The sequence below is a fragment of the Oncorhynchus keta genome, chromosome 9 (assembly GCF_023373465.1).
Source record: "Oncorhynchus keta strain PuntledgeMale-10-30-2019 chromosome 9, Oket_V2, whole genome shotgun sequence".
Classification (NCBI taxonomy): domain Eukaryota; kingdom Metazoa; phylum Chordata; class Actinopteri; order Salmoniformes; family Salmonidae; genus Oncorhynchus; species Oncorhynchus keta.
Window position 1 is genome coordinate 39966729 of NC_068429.1, and position 13810 is coordinate 39980538.

General features: G+C 42.1%; 1 protein-coding gene across 4 annotated transcripts in view; it reads right to left on the reverse strand.

The window, feature by feature from the left end:
• The window catches only part of LOC118387771 (exportin-7-like), a 32082-nt gene that overhangs the window by 16862 nt on the left and 1410 nt on the right, over positions 1-13810 (reverse strand). For 2 of the 4 annotated variants that reach the window (XM_052525844.1, XM_052525842.1), the window contains exons 2-15: positions 9237-9383; positions 9001-9094; positions 8831-8912; positions 8660-8744; positions 8487-8552; positions 7449-7553; positions 7153-7318; positions 6991-7064; positions 6785-6904; positions 6267-6413; positions 5920-6092; positions 5647-5840; positions 3990-4095; positions 2670-2805 (exon numbers count right to left, since the gene is read on the reverse strand). In XM_052525844.1, coding sequence (XP_052381804.1) covers positions 2670-2805; positions 3990-4095; positions 5647-5840; positions 5920-6092; positions 6267-6413; positions 6785-6904; positions 6991-7064; positions 7153-7318; positions 7449-7553; positions 8487-8552; positions 8660-8744; positions 8831-8912; positions 9001-9094; positions 9237-9383 — 1695 coding nt within the window. Of the gene's footprint in view, positions 1-2669; positions 2806-3989; positions 4096-5646; positions 5841-5919; positions 6093-6266; positions 6414-6784; positions 6905-6990; positions 7065-7152; positions 7319-7448; positions 7554-8486; positions 8556-8659; positions 8745-8830; positions 8913-9000; positions 9095-9236; positions 9384-13810 lie in introns of all 4 variants that reach the window. The other 2 variants (XM_052525843.1, XM_052525841.1) reach the window with 1 other exon arrangement.

A 13810-nucleotide genomic window follows, 5' to 3' on the forward strand; every position in this document is an offset into this window, starting at 1 on the left:
CTCGAGATTCAGAGATTTGTCCGGAAACAGGTTTTCATCAAGGATGTCTCTGTACTTTGCTCCGTTCATCTTTCCCTTGATCCTGACTAGTCTCCCAGTCCCTGAAAAACATCCCTGCAGCATAATGCTGCCACCACCATGTTTCACCGTAGGGATGGTGGCAGGAGTCCTCCAGATGTGACGCTTGGCATTCAGGCCAAAGAGTTCAATCTTGGTTTCATCAGAACAGAGAATCTTGTTTCTCATAGAGTTCTTTAGATTACTTTTAGAAAACTCCAAGCGGGCTGCTATGTGGCTTCCGTCTGGCCACTAACATAAAAGGCCTGATTAGTGGAGTGCTGCAGATATGGTTGTCCTTCTAGAAGGTCTCCACAGAGGAACTCTGAAGCTCTGTCAGAGTGACGGGTTCTTTGTCACCTCCCTGACCAAGGCCCTTCTCCCCCGATTGCTCAGTTTGGCCGGACGGACATCTTAGGAAGAGGTGGTTCCAAACTTCTTTCATTTAACTATGATGGAGGCAAGTGTTCTTGAGGACCTTCAATGCTGCATACATTTTTTGGTACCATTCCCCACATCTGTGCCTCGACACAATCCTGTCTCGGAGCTCTATGGACTATTCATTTGACCTCATGGCTTGGGTTTTGCTCTGACATGCACTGTCAACTGTGGGACCTTATATAGACAGATGTGCCTTTCCAAATCATGTCCAATCAATTGAAATTTACACAGGTGGACTCCAATCAAGTTGTAGAAACATCTCAAGAATGATGGAAACAGGATGCACCTGAGCTCAATTTCCAGTCTCATAACAAAAGTTCTTAAGACTTATGTAAATAAGGTATTTCTGTTTTGCCATTATGGGGTAGTGTGTGTAGATTGATCCATTTTAGAATAAGGCTGTAACGTAACAAAATATGGAAAAGGGGATGGGTCTGAATACTTTCCGAATGCATTGTATGTGGTTTTCCAACCTAGCTATCTTCAGATAAAATCTCTAAGTCGCTAAATGTTTAAAATGCCAAATGAAAATGTGAGGTAGTGTGTGTGGTAGAGTGTTAAATTGAGCAGAGCTGAGGGTGATTTGCCTAAGTAGCGGGAGGGAGGGGGGATTAGAGTGAGGGGTATTATAGAGGGGTATGCATGTATCATCTGCTGGTCTTTATTGTTCTTTAATCTGACAGGTCAGACTCATACGGTCCATCTCACACATACACATAAATATCAGACATTCCAGAGCCCTCATCATACAAATTATTCTAGAACTCCCCTGCCTCCACCCCACTTCCATTGGGCTCTTTCTGGCTAGCCATGTTAGCAGTAACACTGACCATGTCACTAGGAAGGGGTAGGAGAGGATTACTATAACACCAAACAGACATGTAGCGTGGGGGGGGCTGCTCTCTCTACTGTCGCCACTTATCTGGGCTGTTCACATTTTGCAGCCTCTGCCCAGCACAAAGAAAACGCAGTCAGTCAGCCCAAGTTGTATTGTAGAAAGGCTGTGTCTGCTCTAACACACCCACAGACAATGGAGTCTGGGACAAAAGAGCTGCTAGTTAAAATATAACACATAACTCTCACTAGTAACAGTCTAAAAGAGAGAAGGAGAGAGAGAGAGGGAGGGAGGGAAAGGGAGAGAGATTAACAGAGTTAGTCAGACATTTAATAGGATAAACTGTATTGTCTAGGCTTGGGCGCTATCCAGATTTTCATATCGTCCTTCTCTCATCCCGGGATTTATGGTATTACTGGCATAGCACACAAGGGGGTGCTAAAAACACAAGAAAAGTCCATTGGGCATCCATTACCAGAATGCTAACAAATTTAGCACAAACAAATAGCGAAATCACAGATGCTGTTAGCTAAATGCTAACAAGCAAAAACAAACATAAAATAATTGCAAAGACAGGAAAATCCTGCTTATAAAGTTATACAATAATGGCTAGTAGCTACCAAATATCATTTTTGGTGAATGTGGCCATTTACAAGAGAAATTGTGTAAATGAACAAAGGGGATGCAGCAAGTGTACACGGAACAGATGGGAGAACAGAGGGGATTAAAAAAATATATATATTATAAAAAATAAATAAAGTAAAATCGCTAGTAAGAAGCAAAGGAAAACAAAATGGTAGCTGTACAGACAACTCATCCAGAGCTCTAACTTCTGGCAGCAATCCATTACAAAATATCTGATGGCAAACACTTAGTAGTTTCATACATGTTTAAATTCACCTTATGTGCGCTGTACAGACAGACTCGCCAATAGATACAGAACACCATCAGCTCGCTTTCTCCCATTGTGCTATTTACTGTACTAACACGTGACTGGCTCAACTGTTTCCCGGGGAACTATGGTAAGCTTCATAATGTGATAGGCGAAATGAAGAACGCAATCGGCTTAATCTCCAAACGTATTGCACAAGTTGACTGAAGGCATTCACTTAAAAAGTAGCTACAACTATTCAAGTGTATTGAAAAACTGCAAAGAAAAACCATCCTGTGGCTTTTTCCAAACACCCTGGTATACGGTATACCGCTCAAGCCTAGCATTGTCCTTGGTGGGGGAAAATGTCCTAGACACAACATTGCTGTGGATCATCTCAACATTAGATCACATTTCAGGTCTGAAGCATAACAGTGTGTGTGTGGTAACAGTAAAAGTACTTACCTTGGAGGACTTTTGCACCTGGTCTCCGATGTAGATTTTCCTGAACTGTTCGAAGAAGCTGAGCATGGCCAACTCCAACCGCTCGTTACCCGCCTGGGCCAGCCGCGAGTCTGTTAAGTTCATCAGCTGGAGCACCCTGAGATAACACACACACACACTGATCAATTCATCTGCTGCAGCATCCATAGCAGGGCTGTCCCAGACAACAAATCTTCGACAGAGAGCGGTCCTGTTCTTTCCACTGATCGCCATTTATTGACAGACACCCCCCCCTATGTGTTTGAATAAAAATTACATATGCAATGAGCTTGTCCGATGCTTTAAGCACACAGTTTGATTACATCATTACGATACAGATAACTCAAGAGCCCGATGGTCACACTTTTAAAAAAAAAATTTTTAATGACAGTGAGTGCCTGTGTGACTGGCGCACGTTGTCTCGCTCTCCTCCCTACTGCAGCGAAAAGGTACCCCACAGCAACTGTTTATTGCGCTGTCCGTGCTGATGCTGCACCATCATTACAGCCATTTAGTTTTTTTACTTGTTTCTAACTGAAAGGTTTTGGTTACCGAAATCCCTAAATTGTTTAGGAAAAACATTCCCATTCCCTCAACCCTGGCTCTCTTCCGTGAAACATGTAAGCATCGCATCCGACCAATATGGCCTGACCCATAGCCTATCACATAAACACTGGTAATTAACTCAGAACACTGCTGTTAGATTACAATATCATTTTTTCTGACCATTTACAAGTGTAAACAAAGTGTCCGTTTGAACAAAAATACCAGTCTATTCTAATGAAAAATAAAGTGTGAAGCCTTTATTAAAGCAATGAAAAGCGTAAAGAAAAACAGCCGAATCTGTGAAATTGCTTCATGCAACATTTTGTCGTTGCATGAGCCTTGGTGCACACGGAATCAGTAAGCTATTAAGCACATTTAACAGTTTGGGTCTATAATCAATAGCCTATTTTCTTAGACAAATGAGGCAAGGGCTGTTTCCTCGTCTGCTGCCTCCGCCACAATGTCCTCAATCCCCATATATTATGCACATAGCAACATAGGGAAAAGAGCCAATTCTACAGCGCACGAAAGACAATGTTTCAGAACCGTTGACAACGACCGTATCCAACGTGGGAGAAAGCGCATGTTATAAAATAATATTTGATTTATTAGTGTTGCGACATTTATTTACAGCCTATCGACCAATCAATGGGCCAGTCGACTAAATGGGGTCAGCCCTAATCCGGACAAATATTTCCAATAGGACATGTAGGTGGCGGTATTGGTTAGGGTGAGGTTGCTTGTGTGCGGACATACCGGCAGACTAGTTCTCCGTCCATGGCATCTTGTTCATCTGTGGAGGCGAAGGACACTCTTCCTCCAATGACCGCCCCGATTATATACACCAACCACGTTAACCTTCCTGTAGAGATATAATTATATACACCAACCACGTTAACCTTCCTGTAGAGATATAATTATATACACCAACCACGTTAACCTTCCTGTAGAGATATAATTATATACACCAACCACGTTAACCTTCCTGTAGAGATATAATTATATACACCAACCACGTTAACCTTCCTGTAGAGATATAATTATATACACCAACCACGTTAACCTTCCTGTAGAGATATAATTATATACACCAACCACGTTAACCTTCCTGTAGAGATATAATTATATACACCAACCACGTTAACCTTCCTGTAGAGATATAATTATATACACCAACCACGTTAACCTTCCTGTAGAGATATAATTATATACACCAACCACGTTAACCTTCCTGTAGAGATATAATTATATACACCAACCACGTTAACCTTCCTGTAGAGATATAATTATATACACCAACCACGTTAACCTTCCTGTAGAGATAGAATTATATACACCAACCACGTTAACCTTCCTGTAGAGATAGAATTATATACACCAACCACGTTAACCTTCCTGTAGAGATAGAATTATATACACCAACCACGTTAACCTTCCTGTAGAGATATAATTATATACACCAACCACGTTAACCTTCCTGTAGAGATATAATTATATACACCAACCACGTTAACCTTCCTGTAGAGATATAATTATATACACCAACCACGTTAACCTTCCTGTAGAGATATAATTATATACACCAACCACGTTAACCTTCCTGTAGAGATATAATTATATACACCAACCACGTTAACCTTCCTGTAGAGATATAATTATATACACCAACCACGTTAACCTTCCTGTAGAGATATAATTATATACACCAACCACGTTAACCTTCCTGTAGAGATAGAATTATATACACCAACCACGTTAACCTTCCTGTAGAGATAGAATTATATACACCAACCACGTTAACCTTCCTGTAGAGATAGAATTATATACACCAACCACGTTAACCTTCCTGTAGAGATATAATTATATACACCAACCACGTTAACCTTCCTGTAGAGATATAATTATATACACCAACCACGTTAACCTTCCTGTAGAGATATAATTATATACACCAACCACGTTAACCTTCCTGTAGAGATAGAATTATATACACCAACCACGTTAACCTTCCTGTAGAGATAGAATTATATACACCAACCACGTTAACCTTCCTGTAGAGATATAATTATATACACCAACCACGTTAACCTTCCTGTAGAGATATAATTATATACACCAACCACGTTAACCTTCCTGTAGAGATATAATTATATACACCAACCACGTTAACCTTCCTGTAGAGATATAATTATATACACCAACCACGTTAACCTTCCTGTAGAGATATAATTATATACACCAACCACGTTAACCTTCCTGTAGAGATATAATTATATACACCAACCACGTTAACCTTCCTGTAGAGATAGAATTACATACACCAACCATGTTAACCTTCCTGGTAACAAAAACATGTTTGTTTAAAGCGCTATTTTGTCACATATTTCTTTGATTGATTGAGAGGGAGACTCACCCTCCTGGACAGTGATGTCAATGGTACTAGAGTTGGTAGACTGCAGTAGTTCCTGGTAGGTCTGTGCTGATTGGTCAAAGAGCTGGACCAATAGGGCACAGGTCTTCTCGTATTCACAGCGACCGATGGTGGAGAGCTGGTCTAACTGCTGCTGGACTAAACCTGCGTCATCTAGAGGGTCCTCAAGCCCATCCCTACACACACACACACACACACACACGTGAAAATGGTTTCAAAGTTCCACAATTTGACCTGTGAGTTTGAGACAGTTACCTGAGGATGATGCAGACAGACTCGAGGCGGGAGGTGATGTAGGCCTTGGTGACTTCAGGTGTGTATGTCTCTAGCAGGTGAGGCTCGGTGGCTTTAACGTAAGGGACCGACGCTGCCAGGCGCTGCCACAGGCTCAACAGGTAGTGGACAGAGTTAGGGGCAAACTCCCAGTGCTGAAACACACACAATATAAAAAGGTTAACATACAACAACGACAATCTTTTTCTGATACATCAATGAGGAAAAAAGGTTTCAGCAGAACATTAACGCTTGCGTCTAACATACCATCCCACCCCACGCACAAGTGACATGACTTAGGCATAGGAGCTCACACACACACACAGTACCTGTAAACTGGTGACAGTAAAGTTGGCTATAAGCCTGATGACTTCTGGGTAGTTTTCTACTTTGACCAGCTCTCCTAGCTGGTAGTTACTCTTCAGCCGCGCCAACAGACGACAAAACTCATGGTAGTTGTTAGGGTCTGACAGGCTCTGGAACACAAGCACAGCAGCGCTGGTTGAGGCACACGATGGGTATCAGAGAGATACGGGTCAGCAAGAAAAAGAACCCAAAAAGCAAGGATGGATCTGAAGGGAGAACATCATTTCACACAGCACAGGGGCATGTAGCCTAGTGGTTAGAGCGTTGGACAAGTAACTGAAAGGTTGCAAGACTGAATCCCCGAGCTGACATGGTAAACATCTGTCGTTCTGCCCCTGAACAAGGCAGTTAAGCCCACTGTTCCAAGGTCGTCATTGAAAATAAGAATTTGTTCTTTACTGACTTGTCTAGTTAAATAAAGGTTAAAAACAAAAACAAATGTTTTACATGTAACACGCAATAGTGCGTGTGTGTGTAATACCTGCGGGTTCTCTAGTATCCTCTTGACTCCGTCCACCAGGTGAGAGAGGAACTTGGCTCGCTCTGCGTTGTTGAACAGAGACCTCCGCACCGACGCTATCTGGACTAGACACGACAACACCTACACACACACACACACACACATTAAACACTACATCCATTATGCTCTGAAGTGAATATACCAGACACACGTTCAGCTTTACTCACCAACGGGGAGAGGGAGGGAGGGATGGAATGATACAAATCAAAAAAGAGCTGGAGAGTGGAGGAATCCAAAAACGCTGCGAGAGAAAGAGAGACCGGTTAGGTTACTACACAGTAATGGGTGGCACAGCACAGCTATTTTACAGAATTGGCAAAAGGTGTCACCTGATCTCCAGGAGGTGGGGATCTGAACAGTGCAGAGGTCATCAGAGGACTCGTCTGTGGATGTTCCGATGAAGTCATAGTTCAGACAGTTGTGGCTGAGCTTCAGCAGCTGCATCAGCAGACCATGCTGACTCTCATCATTCAGGTTCAGGTTCTTACCCGACGCCTACACACACACACACACACACACACACGTCACAAGAACGACTGGAAATGTCAATACGTTACTACAATCTCTAACACACAGGCTGCTGTTACTACGACTATTGCTACTGCCACCACCACTAAACACACACCTGTTTGAGGAGATTGCAGGACAGGGTGAATATGTCGAAGAGGGACGAGTCTCTGAACGACGACGCAATCTTCCTGTGTTTGGTCAGTGGGTGGCTGGTGTCTGCCTGTACACGCAAACACAGATTTAACTCACACACACACACACTTTCAAAAACACATACAACACCACCACTTTAAATGAGAGAAAAGGGAAAATAAGAGTTGCTCATTTTCCCCTAACATCGGACACCCCCTAACATCGGACACCCCCTAACATCGGAAACTCTCTAGCGGTTGGAGGATTAAAATCCCCTCGAGCTCAACATTTAAACGGCCTGGAAAATAACAGTGCGTTTTGCGACTAAAGACACCCTTCTAACTAGCTGACCACCGATTTCCATTGCAGTTTATGCAAGTTAGGTTTTGAGAGTTTTCAACAACAACAAAAAAAGTCACATTTTGTGGGACACACTGTATATTGTAAAATTCGACTGCGCGACAGACCACACATTTAATATCAAACTTTTACCGAAATTATTCATGCTCATGTATATGTGAATATTAAACCGTTATCTACTTTCTCAAAACATAAGATGAATGTGTAAAACACTGAAGAAAAGACGTTGGTGAAGAACCATTAAGAGTCTACAGGAGGGCGCACCGGGCTGCGCAATGGAAAGTTGACAGGCAAGCCATTGGTTTTTTACTGGAAGGCAACTAGTCAACTATCTAGTAAACACTTCGGATACGAGGTTGTCGTCTCTTTTTTAAAACAAATTTAAAAAACAGACAGATCTTGTAATTTAACAAAATAGTACGGTGGCCAATAACTGGGGACTGCATGCCGATAATAAGGGATGTATTTTTTTTTTTAGCTAATTGCTAACCTGTTAGCTAACATTTTTACTAGACTAATGATCACAAAACATTAAATGGTTTGATCACAAGACACCTTCAACTGTGTTAATAGATTTCTTAAACTCTGTTGAATATGCCAATAACACGAGGTACTACGCTAGAGAGGTGAGGAGGAGAGGAAAGAGGGAGAGGTAGTGTACCTGGTTGATCTCATTGGTCAGTTGGGATAGGATGGTGACGCCTATGATGCAGTGTTCTACACTGTCCTGCTGACAGACAGACAGATACAGGCAGATTCGATCAGCTCACTTCCTGTTTCAAGAAAACACGTTCTATTGGCTTAAAACACATTCTATTGGCGACACGGTTGTACCTGTAGGAAGCGTGTGACGTCCGCGATGACGTTTCTGAAGACATAGTCGTCTTTCTGACAGTCGAACCAGCCAAGCTTGGTGATCCTGGAGGAGACAAACACGGAGAGAATTACTCACATGGAGGAGAGACGGATGAGGAGCAGGAGAGAGGACAGCGAAGAGACGTTTACCTGGAGTACAGCTGGATCAGAGCCTGGGTAACAAACTCGGCCAACTTCGGCCGCGTCGCCAGATAGTTTAGCACATAGTTCCCTGCACACACACACACAGATATGAGCCTTATGGACTGACTTATGGAGCATGAATATAGACTGGTGGGATGTGTGTGACTGAGTCTTACGGATGTCAATGCGATGCTCCAAAGGAAGAGGGTTGCTTGTACGCGATACCAGTTTAGACAGACAGGTAGCTGCAAGGAGTTGAGAGTAGGAAGACTGGAGAGAGAGAGAGGGGAATATGGGGATACAGGCATAGACAGGAGACACAGCAACATCAGCGGAGCTTTTTTTTGATCAAGTAATAATGTAATATCAACAGTTTATTGATATAGCGTCAGTGTGTGTGTATACTACTCACGCTGCCTCTCTCCAGTAGTAGCTGACACTTGCTGAGACAGTCGGGGCTGTTAGTGAACTCCACCAGGGCTTTCTCTGCCTGCAGCCTCACCCCCGTCTCTGTTGTCTCGTACAGCTGCTTACATAGGATCTCTAACTGGGCTAGGCTCTACACACACACACACACACACACACACACACACACACACACACACGAGAGAGACATGAAGTGAGTAGAGCACTAAAAGCGTTCCGTGTCAACCGCCAGGAGACGGGTGTATAGGTGTATTGGGCTGTGTTCAGTACGGCACAACGATGTAGACCTTTTAGACAGAAATAAGACAAGACCACAGCCCATTTTACACAACAGACATGCCTCGCTTTCATTTCTACAACGAGGAGAAAGTTAACCAAAATAAACATTCAGGAGCACCCTATTGAACGCGCCCCTCGTTAGATAGAAACACAGGGGCGAGACAGACAGAGAGACGGGTGCAGTAGTGGTTAAAGGGGCTGGATGGGACTAGTCACCAGATAGTGTGTTGTACTGGGGTAATGGTTAGTTAACTTACTAACATACCAACTAAACCCATCCACCTAACTGACACTAAATCCACCAGTAACACTGCTGCCGACTATTCACCTCAGCTCCCGTCAGTAACACCATTGTTGTAAAGAACTATTTACCTAATCACACACCTCCCAGCTAGCCTGACCGACACCATATTGTTTCAAGGACTAGTCAGAAGAATCCCAAAGATAGTGTGACGCTAGCTGCTGATATAGTACAGTATGTACTAGTATAGATAGAGTGGGAGCCACATGGCTGGTGAGAAGAGGACTGCCACGCATAGATAAGAGCTCAATACCCCCAACACTACTGCTGACACACACACATTAATATGGCTCCTATGAATACACAGTCCTGATGCTGTGTAGTCCATAGCTGGCAAAGGATGTGGGCTACCTAGAGCATGTCATACCAGGTTCCTGAGAACAGTGTCAAGATCTAATGGTTTGAGCAGGCCAAAATAGAATGTGCGTGTCTAGAGCGTGCAGTGTGTGTGTGTGTGTGTCGTGCATGATGACTTCGCAATAAGAGACTGTGACATCACACGGTCAGGCATCCTATCCAGAAAGCGCATCTCTCAGTGCAAATGCACCTGCAGTAATTATTGATAAGCTATCTATCCTGGTCTCTCACGAGCCCGCTAAGCTAAAGTTACCTAAATACTGACACTTCGGATCTCTAATAGTGCATTTCTATGCACAGAATTAACATGGGAGGGGTGAAGACAATTTAATCAACACATAGGTGTTGCTACATAGCTACATGTCCGACTTAGCTATCAACAAAATGATTAGCCAGATACTGTTGCATCAGCAGTGTAGCTGGCTCAGTTAAGTAGTCACCGACAGCTTGAGGTTACTACAAACACAAAAAAGGAGCTACGGACAGCATGAGGCAGATATACACAAAGACTTTGTCATTTCAACAGAAACACCGTAGAAAGCACAGTAAATGTGCTTTACAGCATTAAACACTGACTCCATTGTGGGAAAAATTATGAAAAATACTTAACTAATTGGAAGCGTATGGTAATAATTACTTTAACATAATGTATTTATTTTCAGTAATAGCTTATGCCTACTGTAGATTAAAATTATCTGTTCCAGGCAACAATATCATGCTGTCGGGTGAGACATGATGCTCAGACTATTTTAGTAAAGTGGGTATGAAGTGGAATAACATTTTCAGCAGCTGCTGGATTGACTTGCTTATTGCTAGCCAACTTTGAATTACTGCATGTTTTCTATCCAAACCGAAACTAGCTAGCTGGCTAACGTTGCCACAAGCCATTTCGGTCTTCACTAAATTGCTCTGCAAAATATTGACGTACAACCTAGGAAAACGTCACACAAAAATAAATGTTGTGATGATGATAGGCCTCGCTGTACAACAGCTTCTGAATGCCATAAAGAACACACTTGAGGTCAGATACATAACCGTTTGCAGACCAGGAGTGTCTGTATAGCCTCTCCCCACTAACCATTTGTTTAATTTAAACATTGTTCCATAATGTTACAGTATTAGCTAAACCTGTTCACTTTACCAGTAGTGTGCAAACATTCGGTGGCACAGAAAGAAGAAAAAAAAGGTTGTGAGTCTGGTAAAAAATTAATCAGTGGTATTGTGTAGGCCAGGGCTTCCAACCCTGTTCCTGGAGAGCTACCGTCCAGTAGGTTTTCATTACAGCCCTAATCTAGCGCACCTGACAGGGTTCGCTTAGGAAAATTTGGCGCTGGACAAAGTGACCGGCAAGATTTCAATTTACTGGACATTTGAGAAACTTACCAGACATCCATATGCATTGGGTGCGTAATGCCTTAGGGCGTCCACACACAGTGCTCAAAATCACATTCAGATTATTGCAATTCATCTGAATAGAAATTAGCCTGTAAAGTTTTTATAAAGTATGCCAACATGATGTGCTTTTCAATAAAACCTAACATTGTCTGTTGCGTCTTCATCCCTGCTATAAATCATAAACTAATATAATTGAAAACACAGCCTTGAAGAACAAGTTGCCTACACAGTAATAAAACAATGTCAAAATATATCTGTAAAAATCATTTCCAAACGACCTGTCCTATAGGCTATTTGTATGAACATTTTAATTAATAAATAACAAAACACGTTTTCAAATACAATCTAGGCCTCTCCAATTTAATTTAGCCTTGGCATGAACATTTTAATGAGGCCTAATAAATAACAAAAACATGGCTCTCTAGTAACACCTGGGCCGGCCCACTCCCCACTCCCACTGCGATTCAGCACCACAGCAGTGGAAGGAGGCCACTCCAGACAGTCACGAAATGAAAACATTATAAAACTGATGTTGGACAAACAAATTCGATATGTAAATAAACATAATTTGTTAAGACTGGTTCATTGAAAGAAAGCTTATTTTACAATGCTCATGTGAAACAAAGACAGAGCTATGTATTTATGAAAGCACTTGTTTCCAAAGCTCAAATGATACCTCTTTTTACACTTCTACTGGGTGATGTTAAATTTATTGTAATTTAAACCATTGTGGGGTCTTGACTCGTGTCATGTGTGATATAAATGGCTTACTGATAACTCTGTTTCCTACTAAAGGCAGTTGGCTGCCTAGTGACTGCAAAACGAACTCACCGATGTGAATAGTTGGCAACGATATTTTGTTTACAAGTTGCGCTACTGAATAAGCGCAACTAAAATGAACCAATTGCGCATGATACACATCATCACTCTACTCAAGCCATTCCAAATCTTTATACTATACATGACACAGGGGCAGCATATGCAGAACAGCTAGGACCAGGCCTGACCAACACAATCATTTGCCTCTAATTTACTTGCGTTTGCGGCGGGCCTTGGCCTGCTCAAAGGTAGTTCGCTGCTGTTGGGAAGCTTGCAGCCTTGTTACTAAGTCCTCAAGAAGGCGTGATCTTGACTCTGTCTCTGGTGTTTACTCTGTTTTGGAGAAAGAATCCCCTCTCAGCAGGTACACTGGAAACAGGGATAATCAACAAAATCTTTGCCAATTTTGGAGCACAACTGGTATTTCCATCTCCCAGACAATTTGGCAGGAAATTTTATTTACCAACTTTTCATTTAATAAAAAAAATAAAAAATAGGTCAAAAGCAGGCATTTCCCAGCTAACAGAAACCCTGGCATCTGATTTGAATAATTAGCTGGTTGATCAGCTGCATCAAATTAGTTACAACGGGGGTTGGATAGAAAAAAAACTACAGGAGAATAGCTCTCCAGGAACAAGGTTGGAGAGCCTTGGTGTAGGCTATAGCAATGTTTTATCTAGCCGTCTTATTTTAATTTCTTCAATGCCTCAATTGATTTCATAAACTATATTGGATATATGCTGTAGGTTCAAGTCAACCCAAGATGAACACTGAAGATGGAACTCAACCTGTTCTCAACCACTACTTTGCCCCATTCTTCCAAGAGCTCACAGAGTTTGAATGAAGACCTCTGGTGAGGTACATGTACACACACAACTTGACATGTCCCTTGTCATCGGTCTTTTAACCCACAGAGCTGTCATTCAATTGATTTATTTTTCTATGCTTGTCCTAGGGGTGAGAAGAGCTGACAAATCCAAACTGAGGATGATTGTTCCGGAGCCCCATGAGGAACACCTGACACTTTGTGGACTTCTCGCTTCTGTCCAAATGGTCCCGTTGTGGGTTTCACTGCCTCTGCCCCTTACCCCAAATAGAGTTGCCTCTGATAGATCTAGGATTGTACCCAATCCCAATTGTAACTCTGTCTCTCCCTCCACAGCACACCCCAAATAAATTGTTTACATTAGTGTGGTAATGATGCTCCTATTTGGTTAAATGTGTTAACTGCTGTTACTTTTGCCAATTCTGTTCATTTGCTGTTCCCAATTTGAATAAATGCATGTACAAATGTATTGTTTGTCTTACATTTAGATTAAGACACCAGATTTGCCAGCTTAATACTGCCATTTTAATTTACAGCAAAGATGTAATACATTTCATAGTACTATTTTTTTTTACTGTAAAAT